Source organism: Podarcis melisellensis, assembly GCF_964234715.1.
Source record: "Podarcis melisellensis genome assembly, chromosome: 2".
Taxonomy (NCBI): Eukaryota; Metazoa; Chordata; class Lepidosauria; order Squamata; family Lacertidae; genus Podarcis; species Podarcis melisellensis.
In genome coordinates this window covers 29,720,320-29,744,652 of record NC_138529.1, presented here as the reverse complement: position 1 = coordinate 29,744,652, position 24,333 = coordinate 29,720,320, and the positions used below count along the sequence as shown (strand labels likewise).

Here is a 24,333-nt window from a genome sequence, read left to right as displayed (position 1 = left end):
CAAACTCAGTCCCACGCTAGGAAAGGATTTCTTCTTTGGGCTTGCTTGGGCTCAGAGTTATGTTGAGCTCCAAGCTTAGAATGAAACTATTTCCCAGGGCTCATGGTCACTCTAAGGCAAGCATGGACAAACTTGGCCCTCCAGCTGTTTTGGGACTACAACTCCCATCATCCCTAGCATACAGGACCAGTGGTCAGGGATTATGGAAACTGTAGTCCCAAAACAGCTGGAGGGCCAAGTTTGGCCATGCCTGCTCTAAGGGTTCATCAGTTGACCAGGAAAACATTATAACTGACTGGTCAATTGACCACTTCATTAGGACATAGGAAGATGCCTTCTATCAAGCAGGACCATTGGTCTACCTAGCTTAGAAGTATTTACAGTGACTGGGTTTCTCCAGGGTTTCAAACAAGAGTCTCTCCAGGTCTCACCTGGAGATTCCCTGGTTGTACTTGTTTATTTTTAAAGCTTTGGTGGATTTCATTCTCAAAGTTAAAGGTCTTTTAAAAACACACTTGACAATACGGGGAACTCCCCATTTGTGCGAGGGTTGTGTTCCAGGTCATTGTGCGCATCAGCGGTTGTGCGTAAACTCATTCCGCCCCCTTCTGGGGCCAAAAGCAGCGCACGTGTCAGCTGTTGTGCATCAATCAGACACACACAAAATGGTGGCCACCTGTATCTGATTGGTCGTGTCTGTGTGTGTGTGTGTGTGTGTGTGTGTGAGAGAGAGAGAGAGAGAGAGAGAGGCTCTCAAGGTGGTGCCCAGAGAAAGTAGAGAAGCCCTGCCCTAAGTGCGTAGGAAGCAGCCTGTTGCCTCATTAAATCCACGTGCTCTTCTCCCAGCACCCTCCCTGGTGCCCAAGGGCTGAAGCGGAACTGAAAAGGGCAGGAGAGGTATTTTGGGAGAGACGCATGCTGGAGCATGCCGCTCAGGGCGCTGCCAACAGAAACTCCTGCTTTTCAAGTACAGCGAGACTGGGCCTCTCCCGGCTGAGAGCAGGAATAGGGCACTTCACCAAAAAAACCCCCTCAAATATCTAGGCCACAGCAGTGGCCCTATAGGAGTAAGCCTACCTGGCATTGCTTACTATAACTGCTTGTCCCATATTCCAGTGCAATTCCCCCCGCCGCCGCCCTCCAGGGCAGGATATCTTTATAGGATATGCTCCTAGTGACCCAGGAGCTCAAAGCACTCTTCAACTCTCACTAGTATTATCAGAACCAGGGCTTTTTTTTTAGGTGAACTTGCCAGAACTCAGTTCCAGCACCTCTCAGGTGGGGGCCACTGCGATTCCAAGAGAATGAGGGAGGTGTTCCTGGTGAGTTCCGGCACCCCTTTTTCTAGAAAAACAGCACTGATCAGAACACTAGTCAGATATCACTGCGACATGGAAGGCCACGTTCTGAAGAACCCACCCCATGTTTATGTATTTATTAAATTTATATTCCAGACTCACTCCCAGAGGAGCACACGGTGAGAGATAAAACAACGAAAACTTATTTAAAAACAATTCCAATACAAATGCAGGTTGGAAAAGATCTCAAATTTAAAAGGTTTAATGAAAGAGGAAGGTGTGTACTTCTGTACAACATCCAACTTGACCAAGGCTCCCCACAAATGAAGCCTTTAGTGGTCGCCACCACTAAACACAACTCACCCAACCACCCAAAGAGGGGGCCCGGGAGTTCCCCACCCTGCGCCACTCTCACCGTTCTCCATCCTGAGCACCATGCTGCCAGCAGCAGAGAGATGTTGCAGACCACTGTCTCTGTCCGTTCCACAGTTACGTGCTGTTCGGCTGGGTAGACACCTGAGTCTGACTTGCTGTCTGGCTGCGGCTTCCTGGAATGAGTCAAGTCTTGTCCCAGCCAATGGGCGGCCCTTGCCTTGGAGGATAGGCGTCATTACAGTCCTGGCCTGGCAGTAACTGAGATAACCAGCAACGCCCTGTTCCTGTGCTGATCCCACAGCCTCCGGAGGGCCGTTAACCCCCTCATGCTCTGGAGGCAAGGATGAAACTACAGCTTGAGGGATGTAAACACTAGCTGGCATGATCTGTGTGGGGTGGGATAGCAGAAAGAACCCCTCCCAAGCCTGCAGCAAAGGGTGGGGAATCACAAACTATTACGTACATTTGAGTGCAGAGCCAGGGTGGTCGACTGTGTCAAGACTAGGGCCGAGAAAAGACTGGCTGAAATTTCTGCGCAGACCTTTGAAGCTTGCTGGCAGAGGAGAGAAGAACCACAAAGTGTGCCACCCTGAAAAAGTGTGTTATTAATGCAGTGAAGAAAAGCATGTTATAAATGCTTTTAGTCTACCAGGAGTCTACCATCCACAGGCCCAGACGTTCCTGAAAACAGCTTTTGAATCCTCAGGTCATGTTACAATTTTTTAGCACCCCTCACTTTTGGAATTTGAAACTTTAACCCAGCATGGTAACTATTCTTCATTTGTGGCATGTGGTGTTTTGTTTTGAATGACATTTATTCAAAACAGGGGCTCCCAAACTGAAGTCCGTGAGCTTCGTTCAGGTAGTCTCTACTGTGTCTGGATTTGTGGCTGGGAATGGGAGGCAGCAAATCCATCACATAAAATATTCTGACAGATTTTAAATTGTATTTTTACTGCTTCTTTTATTTTTACGTTGCGTTCTATTGTATTACAATTTGAATTCTTCAAAATGCTGTAAAACACAATACATAAGACATGAAAGGAGCAATAAAAATATAATTAAAAACCATGCAGCATCCAGCACACACATATGTGTGTGTGTGTGTGTGTGTGTGTATATATGTATGTATATATATGTGTGTGTGTGTGTTTTCTTTTCAAACAAAAGCAGAAAAGCATTACAGTACAGACGATTGCAAGGATAAGAACATTACTGGGAATGAACATGTGACATGACAGAATCTAGCACAGCACATTACAATTGCTACAACAGGTAGAAAAATCTTGAAGTGGTCTACCCAAGACCCTCAACCAATTTCAAGTGGTCCATGGAAATCAGGAACCACTGCCTTGCAGAATGGCTAGTAACTTGCTATTCAAACCCAAGTTAAAGTTAAGGGCAGCTAATTCCATCCAGTTTAGGCCTCACTGGCATTCATAGGTCTGTTGGACACATTTGCACACATTTTTGTGAACACCGTATGCGTAAAATTCACACTGTTGTGTAAAATGCACACTTTTTCAGTGCTTTTCAGTTCACTCACTGTCCCACCCCCCCATGAAGCGTGTATTTGCATGCAAACTTTTTCAGCCCCGAAAATGCACTGTACGATGTGGGGAAGTGTGTAACAGAGCAGCACAGATAAGAGCTGGCCATGTGCTGCCCTCTGCTGATAATAAAAAGGCATTGGCCCAAGGGGAGGTCACATTTGTCTTTTAACCCATCAAGTCAGTAGAGGACTGCAGAGAGAACTCCTTCCTGAAAACAAACTCATGAACCATTACAAATAATCTCTCTGCTACCACCTCTACCCCAGACTGCAAAAAGCAATTACACACATTTATGGTCCAGTAACTGTATGACTGCAGCTTACTCCTTGCACTCTAGGGCTTCTGCAAGCTGTGTCTGAGCACATATGTGAATCACTGTAAAATCACCCTGCAATTTTTGCTGGGCAAGTCCCAGATTTTACATTTTAAAAGAAAGCATCATACCCAGACAGCTGCCCAAAGGCAGACAGGAGGGCACCTAGACTAAGAGAATAGGTGGGAAAGCCCTGGCTCAACAGAGTGCCAATTAGGAAGTCAAGCATATGCATAGATTCCCAACACACAATAACGCATTTTCTCCCTGAGGGCCTTAGAAAGGAGGGACATGGTGATGCTCCAAGTCTTCTCCATCATTGCTGATTTATTCACACATCTTCACATTCCCAATCTGCCCGAAAACTTCATCCAGTTCACTCCACACGATAGGGCTGGCTGGAACGAAGCTTTGTAAGACACACACACGCAACTCAGTTGCAAACCAGAAGTGGTCAAACTGTGGCTGAGGAAATCATACACAGGTGCAGAGCCATTCAAAAAGTTGCTCCCAGGCAGTTCAAGAATCGAATCAGAAGTTAATGAATAAACCTTTTGGTTCCCTGGGAAGAGGGACTGACTGTTAAACCACTACTCTGAGGACTGTAGCTCTGTAAGGGGAATAGGGCTCTCTTAACAACTCTCAGCACCCTCAACTAACTACAGTTCCCAGGATTCTTGGGGGAAGCCACAGCTGTATAAAGTGGTATGATTCTGCTTTAAATGTATGATGAAGTTGGGACCTCATCTGTATGCCTAGAGGAGGTGTGGGGGTATTTCAGTCCACGGTGGAGGGAGACAAATGCGGCTTTCTGGGCTTCTTTATCCATCCCTCAAGTTTCTCCCCAGACCACACATGTCACTGGCCACACTCTGCAGCAGTGGTTCCCTATTTATATCCCACACAGGATACGGGGGTCTTGGTGGCCCACTTACTGACTTTCCTGTCTGCTACAGCAATTGTATTTCTATTGCTTCTTTTAGTTCTTACACACTGTATTTTACTGCATTTCATAGAATTCAAATTGCAATGCAATAAAATACAATATTATAATAAAAGGAGCAATAAAAAAGCTGTTAAACATCAATAGGAGTATTTAACGTGATGGACCTGCCAATTGCCATCTTCAACAGCAAATCCACAGAAATGCTGCAGACCACTTGGATGAAGCTCACAGACCACCAGTGATTCAAAGGTCACAGTTTGAGACCCGTGCTCTAAATCAGCCTGGAGTGATTTTGCCTGACTGGAAGCTGTCCTCCACTGTGGTAATACTAGCATGGCCAGAGATACCTGTGCATAAAAACCTCCGGCTTTAGCGCAGATTCCCATACAAAGGGATAATTCGCATCCACAGCCCTACTCAGGTTTGCCTCTAGAGATGCCCACATCTGCCTCTGTTCCTGCCTACTACCAGCATGCAGCCTGCCCCTGAGGGAATGTGGCATTTGAGCTGAAAGACCTGGTCTAGCTAGGGAGAGAGGGTACAATGGTTTTTGTAAAGTTGTTCCTAGATTAAGAAACTTCGGAGTGCTCCTCTAGTTTAAATAGCGTCTGACAATATCCGGCTGTCAACAAACTTTTGCCCATCTCCTCCAAGTTGCCAGGCACAAACGGGTTCAAGGCACCACAAGAAGTTCCTGCTCTCAGCTGCTTTTGCGACCACATCCTGTTTTCCTAATGACAGTTGCCTCTCATTGCTGCATCAGATACGGTAAGACTTCAGTGCTGTCAGGAAAGGGACTCCATTTCTAAGTCTGCCAGGCCCATTACTTTTGCAGAAGTGCAACCAATTCCTCACTTTTAATAGGCAGACACACACAGGGCCCATCACCCCACTCCTCTTCACTCACAGCTGAGGCATAACAACAGCCCCAGCCATGCTTTGCCTGGAGCCACCTGGCTGTGCAGAGTACAGGCCTCGTTTCCATGGACACCATCTGGCTTCCATTTCCCCCTCCCAGCTCCTGCCAAGGCAGAATCCCCTTCTGTTTGACTGTTGGGGATGGAGCTAGCAGCCATATGGGAAACGGCTCTCCCCAACGTCTGAAGAGGTGGGGAGAACAACACAACCAGCCCCTTGGGTTCCCCCTCACATACTTCATGACAAACTGCAGCTGTGCCCTGTTTGTAAGCCACTGGGCGATGGCAGAATTCCTCTCCCAGTTTGGCAAGAGCTTGCAGGCTGCCAGCCATTACTCTGCAGTATCTATCCTACTGCCAGGCTGCATGGTAGAAATTCATGCAGCTGTTGATACTTTGGTCCTAAAAAAGAATGCCTAAGAAGAATGGATCTATCTTTTTGTGGGAGTAGAGGTGTATGCCTTTTTGCATAAGGCAGAAGAAGAAAAAGGCAACTAGACCCCAAGCTTTCTGCCCTCCGCAATTTAGCTGTCTTCCTCACCTGTAGAGTTCTGCATGGCTTTACAAGCTCACCCACCATGCTTTAGTCACTAATCTAGTATGAGATTTCACTTTCCACATTTTGTATTTCAGGAAATTCACTGTGAAGCAACAGGAATCAATACCCTGTTCTGCACAACCACATATGGTATCTTCTAGACCAGGCAATTTCACCTTGGTTTGTTTTGCTAAAAATAAGCCTCAAAATCTTTAACCAAAACCCCAAGTTCTGAGGCATAATAAACATGATACCCACCCAGACAATGCTGGACTGCAACTCCCATCATTCCTGACCACTGCCATGTTGCCTGAGTCTGGTGGAAGTTGCAGGTGGACAACATCTGGAGCAGTACTAGACAGAGGCTAAACTGGGATCTACTGGTAGGTCTAAGTGACATGCAGCAGACTACCAAGGATTTTTTACTCTGTTTTTTTGAACTTCCCACCCCCAAAAAGTTAGGCTGCTAATGAATTAATGCAAAGTATGGTTTCTATACATGTGAACAAGTCAATGAAAGATTATTCTTCATTTTTTATCCTAAAACTCCAGGGTCAGCTTACAAGTGCTGTTTGTTCTGTTTTACAATGCAATTAAAATAACAAACTTTGCCAATGAAAACAACTTGCATTCCTGTTTGGAGATAGCTGCAATTGTAGCAGGGGGTTGGTAGGAAAAGGTTTTCTATGTTGCTAGGCTTGCCTTTGACCACTACAGAGGTAAGGCGTCCTCATCAAGAAGTGAAACCCATAATGAAATAAAATGCAAATCTGCCACCTAAGCAGTGGTATTCTTGCCTTCATGGAATATTCAAACATATATGACAATGGTCAAATAAATAGGCAATCCACTGACCAGTCTACCAACCCTATGTCAGACTGAACAAGGGAAACAGCGAAACTAGATTTGTTGACCCAAGAAATAACAAGGACTGGGGTGATGGGAAAGGTCTGAAACAGCCATATTCCCTGGCTAGGTTTTATGAAGAATCCATCCATGTATTCACACTGCCTTTCATAAATACTAGGGGGCAGAAACTTGTTCTCTTTTTAAAAGGGGAAAATCAGGTTCTGAAAATTGTTGGGAAGATACCAGATACAGTGGTACCTCGGGTTACATACGATTCAGTTTACATACGCTTCAGGTTACAGACTCCGCTAACCCAGAAATAGTACCTCGGGTTAAGAACTTTGCTTCAGGATGAGAACAGAAATCGTGCTCTGGCGGCACAGTGGCAGCAGGAGGCCCCATTAGCTAAAGTGGTGCTTCAGGTTAAGAACAGTTTCAGGTTAAGAACTGACCTTTGGAACGAAATAACCCCAGGTACCAATGTACTCTATTAGTTGTCCTTTACAGCTGCAGATCTCTAGACTGAACTCACAAGAACTACTCCCTGGGTCCAAGTACTCTACAGCAAAACTTTCAATACCAGAATGCAAGGAATAACAGAACCTGGGGCTGAGCCAATGAACCGGAGAACTCAATGTTACAGGCTTCAGTGCTAAGGCTGCTATATTCTCTCTGTACCTGAACCAACAGTCTCATACTGTGAAGTGGCTTTAATCCTGGATCATTCTATCTGGCCTGCCAGCCTCCCCGCCAACCTAAAACCACAAACCCTCATCAGACAAATCAGTACCCTCCACCCATCCTGTTGTCACACAGCAAGGAAGAAGAGACAGAAAACAAGCCCGTCTCATCAAGTGCCCATACATAGTAAGCTTGCTAATCTTTCTTTAGTAGAGGCTCTGTGCAACAGGCAGACATTCATTCCACAGGTGAAATTTTGCCCATTGTCAGTTTTCCATACTGGTGAAAACTGTAGTTGGTTTAACAGTTGCATGACTGTTGCATTCAATATGCAGGTCTAGAAACACACCCATCCCTCAAACCCCCTCCCAGGGTTACCCGATTTTGCTGCTGGCTCTGTTTAGTTTGTTTTGCTATTTTACTGTACGGAATAGATTTTACTGTAAGCTGCCTTAGTCAGGTTTTTCCTCCAGTAAGGCAGCTCATAGGGTGTGTGTTTTTTAATGTGAAAATGGGGTTGAGAATGGAATTGGCCTAAGGCCTCAGCAGCCGCCTTTGTGTAACACAGTCCTTTCCATTCATCATACTCCACAAGGCAGACACCCAACTGGCTGTGTGGAGTTTGTGACCCATTACAGGTGATGCAGTGGTTAGAGCTGGGAGAACAGGCTTCAAATCCAAACTCAGCTATGAAGTTTGCTGGATGACCTTGGGTCAGTTACAGTCTGTCCTACCTCACAGGGTTATTGTAAGGATAAAATAGAGAGGGGAAAATGAACCACGTAAACCACCTTGAGGAAGGGCGGGATATAAATGCAACTTCAACAACTACGACAACTATAGCATATGCTCTTCCTCTAGGGAGGTCAAAAAGAGGTCACAGCCACAACCCCATTGCTAGGCATCAGCAAAATAATGATCTGCTCTCACGCACTTTAGAAAACTTACTTCAGATAATAAAAAAGAAATCTTCACAAGAATATGTGGAAAACACACACACCTCAACATGTATAAAGTTAGCACAAGTGACTCTTTCAGAAAATGTGCAGACACCAGGACAACATCTCCATGAGTAGAGTATGGGACTCTGAAATTCAGGGTTGTGGCAAAATATTTATTTTACTTATTTATTAAATCTGTATACCACCCTTCATCCGTAGATCTCAGGATGGTTTACAACATAAAAATACAAGATAAAAACACAAAATGCATAATAAATAGAAGAAGAAAACGACTAAAACCCTCCTCCCTTCACCTCTTCCCACAAACACATTTAAAAAGGCATAATCAGCCAAAGGTCTGGTTGAAGAAGAATGTTTTTGCCTGGCGTCTACAGGTGCATAATGAAGGCACCAGGCAAACCTCCCTAGGGAGAGCATTCCACAAATGAGGAGCCACTACATAAAAGGCCCGTTCTCATGTTGAGACCCCCCGGACCACTTGTAGGGCCTCAGAGGATGATCTCAGGGTTTGGGTAGGTTCACATAGAGAGAGCCAGTCCTTGAGGTATCACATTTCAGGGGGTTGGACCAGATGGTCCTCATTGTCCCTTCCAATTCCACAATCCTATGATTCTACGACTAGCAGAGCAGGTTGCCTGTGAAATGGACTGGAGTTTGTTTCCTCACATACTCAGACTCAAATACAGATTGCCACAGGGATTAAAACACAGAACTGGGTTCAGCCTTATTGTAACCAAACATAAGGCTGTGAACCAATTGCCACCTCTTCCTTCCACCCGTACAACAGAGGTTAGACTGGTTCCTGAGCTAAGGAATCAGCAGGATGGATTCTTCCAAGCTCCTCATTCCAAAGCAATTCAGTCACCTGTGTGGTTTTTTTGAGCTCCAGCGGATAAGGTTACACTTTGGCTGAACGACGGTGCACCAAATCTCAGCAAGAGGAAAGCAACATCATAGCTAAAGGCACTGAAGCTGTGGCCCCTGCCCCTTTCACCAGCAGCCTTCACTTAGAGGGACACCAGTGCAATATGCCTGTTGTGGCTTCGCTTGCAAGGGACAGGGCATAGGAAAGGATGACTAATCCTGGCCCCACCACAGACAATATACATACTGCACACACCCCAACTTCCGGCACCTCATTTCTCCCAGCATCAGCACAAGACACTCCTGGACATAGAGAGGAGAGGCAAAATATAAAGCACCTACCTGGCTTGGTGGCTACCAAGGTGGAGGGGGAGAGGAAGGCTTGGAAACTGGAGGCACAGAGCTCACTGACAGTGCCCATAATGATGCCCTTGAGGCAATGCCCTCTCAAGACTGGGCAGGGGGTGCTGCCCTTGGGCAGGTGAGAAAGGCCTAGCAGGTCAGAGCCAGGCGCAAGGTGGGGTGCAGAGGCCGGAACATCAGGGTGCCCACTTTCTCAGCACCAAATGGCTTTCCAAGCAGCAGCCTCCACTTCCCCCTCTTCCAGACAGTGCAAGGGGGCGGGGAGGGAAGAGACACAGCAGGAGAGGGATCCCCAGTCCGGCTGGAGCAGAAGGAGCAGCAGAGACTCCCACGCACCGAGCCCAGCCAATCCCAGCTCCCTGCCAGGAAACTGTTACTGTTCCCGCTGCGCTGGACAGCTGACGAGAGACGCACAAAGCCACTTAGAGGGCAATTCAGTTTGGGAACTTTTTCCAAGGTGCCCCCCCTGGCTCCTCCCCAGCCACTCCTCCCAGCTGCCCAGGAGAGGTTTGGGCAAGGGGTATTTTTAGGTCGGTTTTATCCGGCTGCATTATTACAGCTCTAAGCATCTTGTGAGCCAGTGGTTGCTATGCAACGGCCAGCACATAAAAGGAAGGTGCACGAAAATGTAACGCATGCAGGTGCCAAAGACGCATGTGTGCATAGATGTGCATGGAAAGTGCAAGGAAGCAGCAGGGTAGGAGTTGCAGAGTAAGGAGTCGGCGCGATTCCCGGCCCGCTAGAAAAAGGATCGGGAGCAGCACCATGTGGATCTTGCTGGTAGGTGCAGTTCAAGACCACTTCTCTAGGCGTAAGACCCTTTTCTCCGAAGCAAGTTCCACCTGAGCAGGAAGGTGGATCCCAATTACAAAGGTTTCAAAAGCAAAAAAGGCTGAGACTGGTTGCTGCTGTGAGGCCCTGGCAACTGCTGGTGAATTCTCAGCTGTTCTCTTAAAAGGTTTTTAGCCCCCATGAGAACAGAAAGGTCAGCCTCACAAACTTGGACAAGACAGACAGTGACTGGCTATTTCCAATCGACAGGGCTACTGGCTGTCTTTTAATTTGCTGGGGATCATGACAAGCCTGGTTTACACACCTGTCCCCAAAGCAGCACATCAGCCCCTTCTACATGCTTTTTAAAAGTCAGTTTCTTTAACACAGTATGAAGCCAAAAGTTTACAGAACAAGTTATGGTGGTGTATTAAAAGTAATGCATAAAATCCAAACCATGTCTGCTGTCTGCACAAGGGAGTACAAACAATGTTTGATGTGTCACAGAATTGACACAGCGTTATGCTTTCCACAAAACTATTTTTGTCTTAAAATAGATCGTGTTTTATCCTGCGTTGGTGGTTATGCTGAGACACAAAAAGCTGCAGAGAGGTCCATCCTTTTTGTGCTTCTGCAAATAAACTCAGTTTGAACTCTTCTTCCTTGCATCTCTTATTACGCAGTCTCAGAGAAAACTTGTCTGGCGCAAGCCTCAAGTTCAAACACATTCCAGTCCACCTTGAACTTCTAATCCAATCTAATCAGCTGCACAGGGCAAGAGAAGTCTCACTGGCAAAGGTGGTGCTATTGCTGCTTCTCCTAGGATGTGCAAAGCAATATCAGATTAGCACTCTTGTCGAGAACTGGGAGCCCTACTTGGAACCTGCGGAGCAGGCAAGAGACATGACTCTGTTTCTGGAAGACACAGGGAAACCTGAGATGGCCAGAGTTTAAGAGGAAAGATTGGCAGGAAGGTGGCGAACCTGACTAATGGGGAATCCATAAAAGGCCAGTTAGGTGATAAGTGTGCAATTTCTTCTGTGAGAACTCATGGAGAATGAAAGAGACAGTCCAGCAAACAGGATTCATTACATCCTCGTGTTTTTTCTTCTGATTCCACAACTGGCTCCCTTCTGTCTCAAGAGGCTCGCAAAGAGCTTCTTCAATGGGGCCAGAATCCCTGCAACACCAAGCTGAACAGCAGCTGAAACAAGGCACAACGTGAACTGGCAAGCGTATCTCCACAAGCACAGGTGCACATCCCAGCTGCGGAGGACGTGGCAGCAAGAAAGTGCGCAGGTGCTAGTGCTGTCTGCCAAACGCTTCAAGAACAAGCTTACATTAGACAGCTAACAGCATGGGTCCCCTGTCTTAAAAAGGAGAGCACAGAAAAGCTTCCATATTCATCTGATACGTTTCCACTAAAACTCAACCTCACTATTCTTTTTCTGGATCTCCTAATCACCTGGAATTGCTCATATAAAAATCATCTTCGGCGATCACTCGTAGCTGAGTAAGATGGTCTTCCATGAACACAGTCTTAACAATGAGTCCATAAGTGACTGTGGAGGCCAATTCTGGATCCACACATCTTTCCACAGTGAGGACATGGGTTTCCGGGAGGGGGGGCAACAAATGGAAACAATGATTTCTTCTCCTACTACAGGTGTTAATTTACTCAACAACACTAAGATTATCAATTACGGCTGCTGCAAATTTAATATCTAACTGAATTATCACAGACTGCATTATATTCCCATTTAATTTCAAACTTACGTTTCCTGCCTTTAAACTCGTAAGTGAATATACTCAACAACGAAGGATCGCACTCCAAGCATCTGATGAAGCCCATAAAAACATATCTTAACAAAGTTTGTTTGCCTGTAAGGTGCATCAAAAAGGGGGAGAATGCCCTCCTCCAATTAGTCTTTAAGGTGCCAGAAGACTCTTGGGTTTTTTACATCTATCCCTCTGGAAGTTCTCCCCAGTACTTCTGGAAACACACGACTCTAGCTTTCTCATCTATCGAAAGTTCAACATAATGTTCCTTCTGGCAGCTAAATGCTAGACTGCTGGAAAGTGAAAGTTTACGGAAATCCCATTTCATAATAGTTTGATAAGCTTTAGGATCTATTAGCACAGGAACAAAACAAACCAAGTAATTCCCTTAGCATGTGGCTCCAGTTCTATTGCTTCTTACCCACAGTAGAGCAAAGCAAAATAATTGGCCCACAAACTAATAGTTGTTCAGGACCCTGACAACCAGCACCCAAAGTAAAATATGTGTGATTTTTATTTTTTTACACACACAGAGGCAACTCCCCGTTTGTGAAAAAAAGGAGCCATCGTTTCTGAGAAAAAAAAATCTCTCCATGATAGCAAGCAGCAGAGAGAGAAGAGGGAGGTGCTCAGAAGAGGTATAAGCGAGATCAATCAACAGAAGAGGCAGAATCAGAGAAGAGAATACCCATGAAAGGTTGGCACTTCCCTTGGCATAAGTGACTCCAGAAAAGCCCATCCCTCATCCAATAGTTTACAAAATGTTGTATGCTTTACACCATGGGTAGGCAAACTAAGGCCCTTGGGGAGGAAGAATCAGGATACAAACCTATTAAAATGAACAAACACTGCAGGGTGGTATCTGCTCCTGAGATTTGCCAAGGGGTAAATGCCCAGTAGATGACACTTCAAAGAAAGGTGGCTGTATCAACGTTGCAAAAGGCTCTTTAACAAGGCTGAGCTACCAGTTCTCACACTGTATTTGGTGCCTGAGACTCAGAAGGGGAACTAAAGGAGCCCCATAATGACTTCTGCCCCAAATGAGTAGGCAGAGAGAAGAAGAACTCTTTTCAGACAAGCTCTACATACAAAAAGAAGAGCAGGCCATTCTAGTTAATGAAACCCTCATACATCAGATATTGATCCATTGCTGCTTCAGTCTCTGAACTGGCGCACAACTAGACAATGACAAGACTTTGGGGCAAGCGCTGTGCCCCCAGAACTGAATCCAAAGTAAGGTGGAAAGACAATGGGAATTATTATCCAACAGGAGGACAGAAAAGCCATCCTGTTACTGTATGGTCCTGGTAAGTGAAAAGAGAAGCATGGGGGCGTCAAACAGTTAATGTTTCTGGTTTCGGCAGAATGAAGCTAGCAAGCAAAGCTGTTACGCTGGAGCATTTACTGCAAGCCAGCCAAATGAGCAGAGCAATGCCTCCAGGGAAAGAGCCCTCTCTGCCCCAAATAAGGCTCCTGTTCCTTGAACAGCTGCATGCCAAGGTCCGTAAAGTCCATTATAGGGTAGCAGAGACCAGGGGCACTGCTTGGGGAACTGAATTTTGTGCTGTGCCCCAGATCCCCTTTCCTCCGCCTCCTTTTTAAATTAAAAAAAGCAAACTTTGCTTACTGTGCAGCTAAGTGCAGTGCTAGCAACAGCCTTGCCATCTTAATTTACCCAGCGGCACACTGTACATTTATGCAAATCTGCATCATGATCTGTTTCCCAGGTTCTTTAAGTACCAAGCGATGCCCCTGGCAGTGAAAGAAGCAGATCTGTATGCTGAGCTTCTCTTCGATATGCAGCTGATTAAAGAATCGGGACAGCAGCCTTATTTGGGTCAGGACGCATTGGGGGATATGAACTTTTAGCATCCTATGCCATACAATGGGTAAACTAGGTGGGAAAGCTTCCAGAAAGGACCAGTGCTAACATATACTCTCCCCTCCTCAGACCCAACTTAGCAAGATGGCGCAGAAGAATGCCATGGTCATCGATGTTGAAAGCCACTAAGAGCTGCAAAAGAACCAACAGGGACACACTCACAAGCCATTCCCTAATGGAAGCCATCCACTGGCGAAACAGAGGCTGTTCTCTCCCAAACCCAGGTCTGAAGACAAATTGAAATGGATCCAAATAATCAGCATTGCCCAAGGCCATGCTGAGTTGGGAAGCCATCCCATGTTTTAATAGCTTGACTGAAAAAATCAATGAGACCATGTGATGTAGTGGTGTGTTGGACTAGGATATGGAAGACTAGGGTTCAAATCCCCATTCAACCATGACGCTCACTGGGTGATATTGGGCCAGTTTGTCTTAACCTCACGTGATTGTTGAGAAGATAAAACAGAGAGTAGAACTACGTATGCCACCTTGGGCTCCTTGGAGGAAAGGGGGGGAATATAAACATGATAAATAAAGTTTAAAAAATGAAATGAAATGAACTATCAGGGATTGGAGGTTAGTTCAAGATTTGTAGATCTGACATTCATTCATTTAACAGAGATCTGACCGCTGCCTACAAGGATATAGGAACCATGTTGTCATTCAGTTAGGCATCCAGCCCATAAAGCACACATTCAGTGACCAGTACATTTGATAAGATGCTGGACCTCACTACTCCCATGTGTTGTAGAAGGTACCCCATTCAACAAGCAGGACTCTGCACAAGCACTCCTCCCAAGGCAACAGGAGACATTTGAGGAAATGAGAGCACATCTCAAGAACTAGAATTCGCATTTGAAACCTGTTCCATATTTTTGTGTGTGCACATCAGTCCCCCTCCCAGCAACCCTACAACCCTCGTCCCTGTCATTTTACAGCTTGAGAACCAAGGCCCAGGCATTTGCTCCAAGAGAGTCCCACAGGTGAAGTGACCCACTCCCTGTGTCCTGGACACAGGCTTCCAAAAGGTGACAGATACACAGCATAGACTGGTTTGAGACCAGCTGAAAAGCCAAAGGATTGCTAGGAATGTGCTTTTTTAGGAAGTGCCAGAAAAGGTCCGCATACCCACCTATTATGTTATTTGTATACAGTCCTATACCCACAGGTCTCAGGGCTTCACAACATAGAATCACAATATAAAAACATGAAATACATAATAAAAACTAAAGAACAACCCAATAATTCTCATCCCTCAACAGCATGCCTATACTGCATAGCTCAAATGCCCACTGGGAGGCTTGTGGGGCATCATTCTTGACATTTAAAACGAGAAAACTACACTGGGGTTAATCTCAGCAAACACACATTCCCAAAGCCACTTTCGGAGAGATAACCTGAATGTGGAGGTGGGGATAAGGGGCTTGCAAGAGAGAAAAAAGGCGGTGGGAGGGACGGGTGTGCAACCCCTCCCAGGCCTGCTGATACTGCAAACGCTCTTTTTCCACCTTGTGCATGCACACTCCGCTCCCTAAGCTCAGTTCCAGTTTCAGAGGTGGGGTGGGGGCATAATTAAAAACGGGAGAAGCACCCACTGGGAAGCTCAATGCTTGCTGCTTGGAGCGTAAAAGCTGTCCTTAGTTCATGCAAGGGGTAGATCAAGGTGGTCCAACATGCAACCCTTGAAAACATTCAGTGCTTCTTAGTGTGGCTCGAGTAGCCGGCTTTGTCATTGCTGCTATGAGGGGCACGCAGAAACAGCAAAGGCACTTCTTGTGTCTCCCTCAGCCTCTGCAAGGCCATACAGGCCAGCCACCCCCCTCCTCCCCTTTAACTTTGCCCAGGATATAAGCAACAACAAAAAAATCATAGCAATAACAATGCATTAATTGTGAGAGAGGTTATTTCCCCTGCAGTGGTATTAAGACAGCTGAATACCTCCATGAATATTTTTTAAGGCGGCAGCCCTGTGCAGTCTGCATTTACCTGGGAGTATGTCTCAATGAAACTAACAGCATTTACTTGTGAATAGGCACGCATTAAGCTTGCACTGCATTTTGACCTGAGCAGAGCTTTATCCCAGGTCAGCTTGCATGGAGTCAAAACCCTGTCCTACTGATCACAGCCTAGCAACCTGCCCTGATTCAATGCATACTTACTTGGGAGCTGGTCTCATTATGTTTAGGAGTGCTCACCCTTAAAATATATTAATTGTGTATATTAAATCGCATTGGCCATATTACAAATGCTTTAACTAACAATATGGAAATTTAATTCAGTGTGCGGCCCCCAGGTTCTGTGTTGAAGTACTCCTGCGTTCCACTTGGTCTAAGAGGTTGGACTGCCCTGGGTTAGGTCACTAGTGGACTTCTCCATCTCTAGAGAGCAGCAGCCATGCATTTCCCCTGTGGCCTACAAGTACCGTATTTTTTGCTCTAGATGCACCTAGTTTTTGGAGGAGGAAAGCAAGAGAAAAAAATATTTTGAATCTCAGAAGCCAGAACAGCAAGAGGGATCGCTGCACAGTGAAAACAGCAATCCCTCTTGCTGTTCTGGCTTCTGTGATAGCTGCGCAGCCTGCATTCGCTCCATAAGATGCACACACATTTCCCCTTACTTTTTAGGAGGGAAAAAGTGAGTCTTATAGAGCAAAAAAATACGGTACCTTGGTTCCTCAGCCAAAGACCTTCCAACCTCACTCCTTTCCCCATCAGCCAGTCATGAATGCCCTCCCAGCTCTTGCAGCAGCCCATCCCCCATTCCTCCTCAGCTCTTTTTACAGAAATCCTTTAATCCTGGTAGCCGGTAATCCTTCATGCAGTACGATTAGTGCCACAGCCAATCTGCTCCAGGCTGGGACAGGAAGCTCAGGCACCCAGACCCACCTGCCTGGGGGAAATATACACACACAGAGAAGCTAGGCAGTGAAAAGCTAGAAAGCATAGATATTGCAAACGTGGGATTTCCTTTTTCTGACCTGTCTGGAGTCTGTCTCAAAGCTAGGGGGAAGATGGGGGGGATAGAGGCAAATGTGCCCTGATCACACATAACAGCAGAGATTTTAGCAAATGCAGAAGTCATGTTTTGCAATGAGAATGCATTTCACATCAACTTCCATTTTATTTTCCAATTTACTTCATTTACTAAAATCTGGATTCCTGGAGGAAAACATCATTGGCAGGCTGGGGTGATGGAAGAAGGGAGAAAGGAAAGGTTTCTGGGGTACAGTTCAATGTGTGTGGTGGGGAGAAGGGGAGAGCAGGGGCAGGGACACTCTAGGACGCCTGAAGGAAAAGGCAGAACTGTAAAAATCCATATCTCTAGGAAGACTCTCCTCTCAGCCTCCCCACCCAATGAACATTGTGGGTATTCAGCCTTTGGAATTCACTTTTTCTCCACAAAAACGAGAACTGGAAACAAGTTCTTTAAAACAATGAAGACAGATTCCCGTCCTTTTGTTTTGATGTTGTTTTAGTGAAGAAGCTTCCTAGCCTTGCGTAAACGTTTGCATCTTTCCCTTAGCAGTACAACTCAGTGGGTGGATAGGAAGAACAGGAGCTTCCGAAAAGAGTGAGGAATACGCAAGGCTAGCAACACTGTCCTGAAATCACAGAAATAAGCCCAAACATGGGAGGAAATAGGAGACTCCTCGGAAGGGATGGGAAGCCTGAAGCCACTCCAAACGAGCCCGTTATTTGGAACCTGCGTATTTCCCTTTGTCTATGTCTGGCCAAGCATCTGCTTGTTGAATGCAGCACAATGCCGTTTCGATCATTCAGGGCCTCTGCCGTGATGCGAACCAAGAGAGAAGCTGCACCCTCAGCAACATTCCACCAGCACCCCTGCCCCCCCCACAGCATGAGAGCAAAGGACAGACACATCTGTTTCACTTCTAGAGCAAGTTCCGCAGTGAATGCGCTGACCAAGCAAACTAACTTTGTTCCACAGCAGCTTGTATCCACAACACCATCACTTCACTGAGCAATCACTTTTCATACAGATCTGGGTATCCACAACGTTGCTAAAGAGAGAGAAACGATTGCTCCACCACAGCAGGCCTCTTGCGCAGACAGAGAGTGCAAATGCACCACATGATCAGACTGGGTGTTGGTTTTTTTAATTATTATCTTAACACAAATCACTGGCAACCGCAAGTTTTGTATTTATTCATTTAAAAGCAAAAAATCAAGTTCCTATCCTTTCTGAGCATCAAACGCCTTTGGGAAGCGTGCTGGTAGCTCCAGCAAGAACTTAAAGACAAGAGGTGAATGGGAAGATGCCTCCAGTCATGTGACCAAAAGATCTGTGGGTACTTAACCCAGCTCCCTATCCACTCTCCTAAGAAACCTGTTTCCCTGTTAACACGATGCATGCCCCTCCTGCCAGTCAAAAGCATTTAAATTCTGCAACAGCCACCTGTCCCCCTCACACAGCCAATCAGAATACAAGGATGCAAGTGAACTAGATGCAAGAGGCAGTCAAACCATGTGATAACTTTTTACCTGTACACCGCAGACAGCACACAGCAGTGGGGTTCCTGAGGCCCAAGTACCCATGTCACCTTGTTTGGTGCTCCTGGTTCTACTTATACCATCCTTGTTTGGGCCAAGCAGAATTCAAGGATCGCCAGCTGCCATATCACAAGCGAGCGCCTCCTCCCCAAAATCCCACAGTGTCTCTCACTGGGCATCTCTCTCACAAGAGGACCAATTCACCTCTCCGTTCTCAGAGCAGATGCATTCTCAAAGCATTTTGCTTAATAAAAGCCAGAGAATAAACACACTGATCTTCAGAGCTGCTTCCGATTAATCATAGGGCATCATGAAAACAATACCGCCCCTGCCCCCCACAGGTTAAAACCACAGGGGATTACTGGAAGTGCTCAGTGTTGGGATTCAGTGGGATAGCAGTGTCCAGTCGGGAGACTTGAGCACCACCTGCTGGCTCTAAAGCATCATTTCAAGCTCCCTCGATATTAACGAGCCTTTAAAAAGTAGGCTCTTTCAAAGGAAACCAGGCTCCAGAGTGCAAAGGGAAGTGTGCAGATGTTATTTCCTTGTTGGCAAGGGCAACACACCTATGGCAACAAGGTTATAAGCACTGGGCAACCGCAAGCTGCCTGTCTTCCTACGCAGCTCCAAGGGAAATCCGTAGCGACAGTCTGAGAATTTGAGAAACTACTGATGGAGCCCTGAGCCATTTGTAAAGGCTGCACAGCCACCCCCCATTGCAGTTCTATTGCCCTACAGAGGTACTTCGACATTAAACTACTAGCACACACTGAATGGGACACTTGCATCCCTGAACCTGCATTTTTGGTGGGCAGCTGCTATGTGTCAGGGAACAGCTGCCCCAAAAGGATATAGGGTCCTGCAGCAAATGGATGAAACATGATACCATCTCCTGCCCTGTTTGTGTGTCCAAAGCCTGGAGATTTTATTACCAAGCCAGCAGGCAAGGAAATGCCCACTGAATGCAAACCACAAAAAGCAGGGTGCAAAAGCCTTGCATGCTTACATTCTGGCAACGAAAGTCTGCACTGATGGAGCAAAACGGCCAAGCGCAGGAAACTAGGTGATAAAAGACAACGAGGAGGTGGAGCATTAAAGGGTTTGTGTGTGTGTGTGTGCGCGCACAGCTGGATGAACCATGCAGCTGCCTAGCCCTTCCCTGGGCTATGAAAAACTTCCATGGACAGGGGAGAGAAGGGCAGCAAGGGCAAAGTAAGGTGAGTTGTGGGCAAGTCACACTGAAGGAAGGGCAAAATGGGAGGGAGGGATGAGTTGAGCTTGCGTGACACCCAAGAAGAGGAACAAAGAAGTGGAGCAACCACCCAACTAGGAGGAAAGATGTGCGACAGAGGATGTGGTGTTCACTGCATGAGTACACACACAGCTGCCTCCTTCTTTCTCTGTGTTGTCAAGTTGACATAAGTTAGGAGAGGGCAGAGGAATTTGTTAACTGTTTCAGAGCCTGCTGTCTGCATTGGGCCCATCAGAGTGGCCTTGTGTGCTCCAGCTCCCAGCACAGCCAAGCTATTTTCCATTCAGCATGTCCTGAAAGCTCATGGATAGGATCAATGAGAATGTTCAGTGAGAGCCCTGTAGATTCAGAGATGTCCCACGAAAGCTTTCTGGGGGGGAATTATTGTCATTACGCGAGCTGCATACATTTGCAAGGGTAGCCTCGCTTCCTTTTTGGCTGGAGCAACCTGGCAACTCCCATGCAAATATGGATAAATTTAGCTGCCCTGTAAACAAGTGGGCCAGCAGAGGAGAGCCCGCTGCTGATTTCAGAAGTGACTGTCCTACAAGTGCACTAAGATGAGATACAGCAGGCTTGTTTTGAGTTTCCAAAACGGCAGCATGCTCTGCACGGAACCCCCTTCTCTCCACCCAGGCCACACACAAAGCTACATTTTCTCAGATGTAAGCAATCGCCAAAGTGAACAGGGAAGAAAGACATTTTTCCTCCACAAACCTAGAAAGAGTACCAAGACCAACTCCTCTCCACTGCTCACCAACTGTCCTCTAGGTGTGAGTGATGCAATATACTCAGGTCTCAGAGAACGAATGTTCTGACCTGCACCAGGTTACAAACTATGAACACATTTCCCTCCACACTGTAAAGGAAAATACATTAGGATTGAATCAAATCGCAGTCTGGCTAGAAGCAGCCCCTCGCCGGCACATGGCAGCAAAAAATTAAAAAATGATGCGTGCATACAATAAGTATTCAACAGCCCTTGTTAACATTATTGTAGAGAAGCCATAATCACAACCTGAGCCATAATCCCATTTTTACTGCAAACACATGATAACCTGTGAAAACAAGGAGCTCAAATATATCCAGCTGTCAGTGGCAACCACAGCAGAGCTCAGCCTCAGAGCCTCCACCCTTCAGCTCAGCCTGGGGGTTGAGGGGAGGAAGGAGAAAGCATCAGTCCCTGGAATTGCTGCTGTCCCTAAGTCACCTCTGCTGATGAACAGGCAGGAGGACCCCTCCATGTGACTGGGCAGTGCTACCCAGGTTGGAGGCACACAGGGCTGAGAACCATGGTGAGCAGAACTGGGCAGGCTGCCACTTGCCTGAAAGGGAGATTACCCCTGTAAATCTAATCCATCGCTCACAGCTAGATGAGAAAGCAGCTGCATGCATACATCGTTTAAGCACCGCTCCACTTTCCCCAGACACCGTCTTTGGGATCATAGCAAGAAGTGAGCAACACAGCTGGAATATTCATGTACTAGGCAAATCAGGGACAAGCCCGCTGGTGGCAGGGACATGTGTGCCTGCTGCTTGAGAGAACCGCCTGCCTCCCGGGCATCACCTACAGCTTCAGCCTGGGTCTCTGTGATTAATGGAGATGCTGCATCCACGCTGCCATGCTCAAAAGCCACCGGAGGTTCAAAGCTAATTTGTTCGCCAAATCGACATACAGGGCTCAGCAGCACAGGCACATCAAAGGGCATCTGGCCCCAGAGGTCCCAGTGTCAGCACACTGGATAAAGGAAGCCCAGGGTGCCATATGCATGACAGAGTATGCCACGCAAGAGGAGGAACAAATCAAGCAAGCCTCTACTACCCCAGTGTGCCACAGCTGCTAAGACACAGATTTGAGCTCACAGCTCTGCTGGGGAAGCCTCTAAGTCAGCCAGTCACCCATAACTGGGTCATACATATTAATTCGTTCTCCTGGTGCAACGACACTGCAGAGATGTTCCCAGTGTTAAAGGAATTGGAGTGGATTCGGGGGAGACTGCACTGGGAGACTCCCTCCGTTGCAGCGTCATACACAGAAAGCTGAATAAGCAAAGGACCAAAGACTCTTTGAAGTGGAGCATCTCATAGCTTACTTGAGAGCCAAATTGGCATTTCCAGCACAAGGAGTGACCTCCACAGTTCAGTTTTACATGTAAACACAGGACCGGCCCTACCGTTAGGCAGAGTGAAGTGGCTGTCTTAAGTGGCAAATGCTAGGGGCAGAAAGGAGCAAAAAGGACCTCGTGTCACCTATGTGACCCTGCCACCTTCAGGCGAGGTGGAGGACACTGCCCCATTGTCACTGTTGAAGTAATATTCAGCTTCCGATCCTGTTGGCCCTTCTGTGTGGAATGAGGGGGACACCACTTTGTCGTTCTTACCTCAAGAAGCAAAACAACATGGGACAGCCCTGCTCAATCAGTCAAACAATTTTGACAACACATATCCTACATCAGTATATTGAATGTACATTTAATTCCTTTTTCCAAGGGCAGAAACACCACCTCAATTTGGAACAAGAAAGGCTAGCACGTTTGCAGCCTGCGCACCAGACGAAGTGATTTGGGCTACAAATGACAGCAAATCTTGTCTGCTTATTTTGAGGGCAGCTTCTCTGAAGACAGGTGCTTAGGGAGTTTTAGCTGTGTTATTGCCTGGCTTGTTGCAGCATTTCTAAATTTGTTCCAGTTCCTTCTAAATGTGGGTTCTTTCAGGAAACCGGCCTGCCCCACCTCTTACGCAAGACAGGCCTGTGTGTGAACCTCAAATCCTCCAGGCCCAAGCCTGCTGTCCCCAGTTCGGGATACATGAATTCCAGTCAGTGGCCACTGGGGTTATAAAGGGCACCACCATTGCTCACCCACCCCCCACGAACAATGACATTTTGTGAGCAGTGCACTCACTCCCACCACTTCTGCAGAATACTTATACCTAGCACTGTAATTTAAGGTTTGGGTAAGTTCAGGGCCTGACCAAGGGCCTCCCACAAGTCACATGAGGCGACATGCCTGGCAGGGCCAGTCATCCAGTCCTTCGCCACTAGGCCATCTCCAGGGCTCCTGCCACCTTTTTAGAAGGTGATCTGCACTGGCAGGAAATGACACTTGGAAATGACAGTTGGACACACAGATCAAAGACATCAGTCCAGGCCCCAAAAAGCAACCCCACCCCGTGTGTGTGTGTGTGTGTGTGTGAGAGAGAGAGAGAGAGAGAGAGAGAGCGCAACTGAGAGAAGAGGCACAAATGTGACAGCTGAACTCTGCCTCAGAAAGAGCCACGTTCTCCCTCTTCCCTGAGAAGGAGAGCGAAGGAGCCAGGCAGAAAGGGGAAGCATCTGCTGCTCATGCAGCTGTTGCTACCCTGAAGTCACCCCCACAACCCTCCTTCCCTTCTCGGAGAGGCAGTTTACGCTTCCCTGCCCAGCCTAGAGGATAAATGCCGGCACGAAGTTCCCCCCACCAAAGGCGCGCAAGCCGACCAACACACACGGCCCAGCTGTCTCTCGTTAACCCTCACCGCAGTGCTCAGCGCAAGGGGAGCCACCCCTGACCCTTCCCTGTAAATACTTCTTTTTGGAGTCCGGCCACATTTACCTCCCTCCCCCCCAAAAGGCGGCCGCACGCCTGTTCCCCCCAAACCCCCAGCCACCGATTCCAAGCTCATTTCTACGCGCACCCCACTGTAATGAACAGTGCGCCCTCGCCCTGCGACCACGGGCTGGAACAGCTGCCCAGAATCTTCCCTTCTTCTCCCTCACGGGAAGGGCAGCTGCCCTCCTCCATAGGGGGTGATTAAGGAAAAAGGTAGCCCTACCCACCCACCGAGAGAGCACCCTCTGTGACCCCACCCTGGCACCTCACCCCGCACCGCACCACGGCCTTGCACAATCTCTACTTCCTATGCTCAGGAGCCGATCTCTCCTCGGGATTTACTAGCGCACCCTCAAGAGTCCACTCAGGCAGGACGCCCCCCACCCCCCTCAGGACAACCGGCCACACAGCTCCCAAATCCCGTTCATCCTCTCTTGCTAAGACCAGGAAGGATGCAAAGAGAGACTCCTTCCCAAATCCGAATGTGTGTGTGTCGGGATGGTGGTGGTGGGGCAGCAACTGCACACTCCCCGCTTTAAGCCAAGGACAGTTCGCTGAACATGCAAGGGCCACTCCCCCCTGCTAACTAGTCGCAAGATTAAGGCTTGAACGAATCCCTCCCTCCTTCCCTGAGCGCCCCCCACCCTTGCCATTAAGACCCGCCCCCCACCCCACCTTGGCCCAGCCAAAGATGCTCCTTCCCGTCTCCTTGGATGCACCTAATTCATTCGCCAGCTCACCGTATCCGCTCTCCTCGTCCTCCTCCATGTTACCAGCCAGACTCCCGCACGGCTGCTTTGCCCGGCTGCTAAAGCTATGCTGCTTCTGCTGCTGCCGCCGCTACTCAGCAAGTTCCTTCCCACCGCCGAGCACACGTGATGGGAACTGG

The 24,333-nt window shown here is 47.4% G+C and overlaps 1 protein-coding gene across 4 annotated transcripts in view; it reads right to left on the bottom strand.

Moving 5' to 3' along the window:
* The window catches only part of CYTH1 (cytohesin 1), a 54,926-nt gene extending 30,593 nt beyond the window's left edge, over positions 1 to 24,333 (bottom strand). Inside the window, exon 1 of one of the 4 annotated variants that reach the window (XM_081900069.1) lies at positions 24,185 to 24,333. In XM_081900069.1, the coding sequence (XP_081756195.1) occupies positions 24,185 to 24,212 (28 nt within the window). In that variant the 5' untranslated portion in view covers positions 24,213 to 24,333. Of the gene's footprint in view, positions 1 to 1,713; positions 2,072 to 5,340; positions 5,364 to 9,638; positions 9,841 to 24,184 lie in introns of those variants that run through there. The other 3 variants (XM_081900068.1, XM_081900067.1, XM_081900066.1) reach the window with 3 other exon arrangements.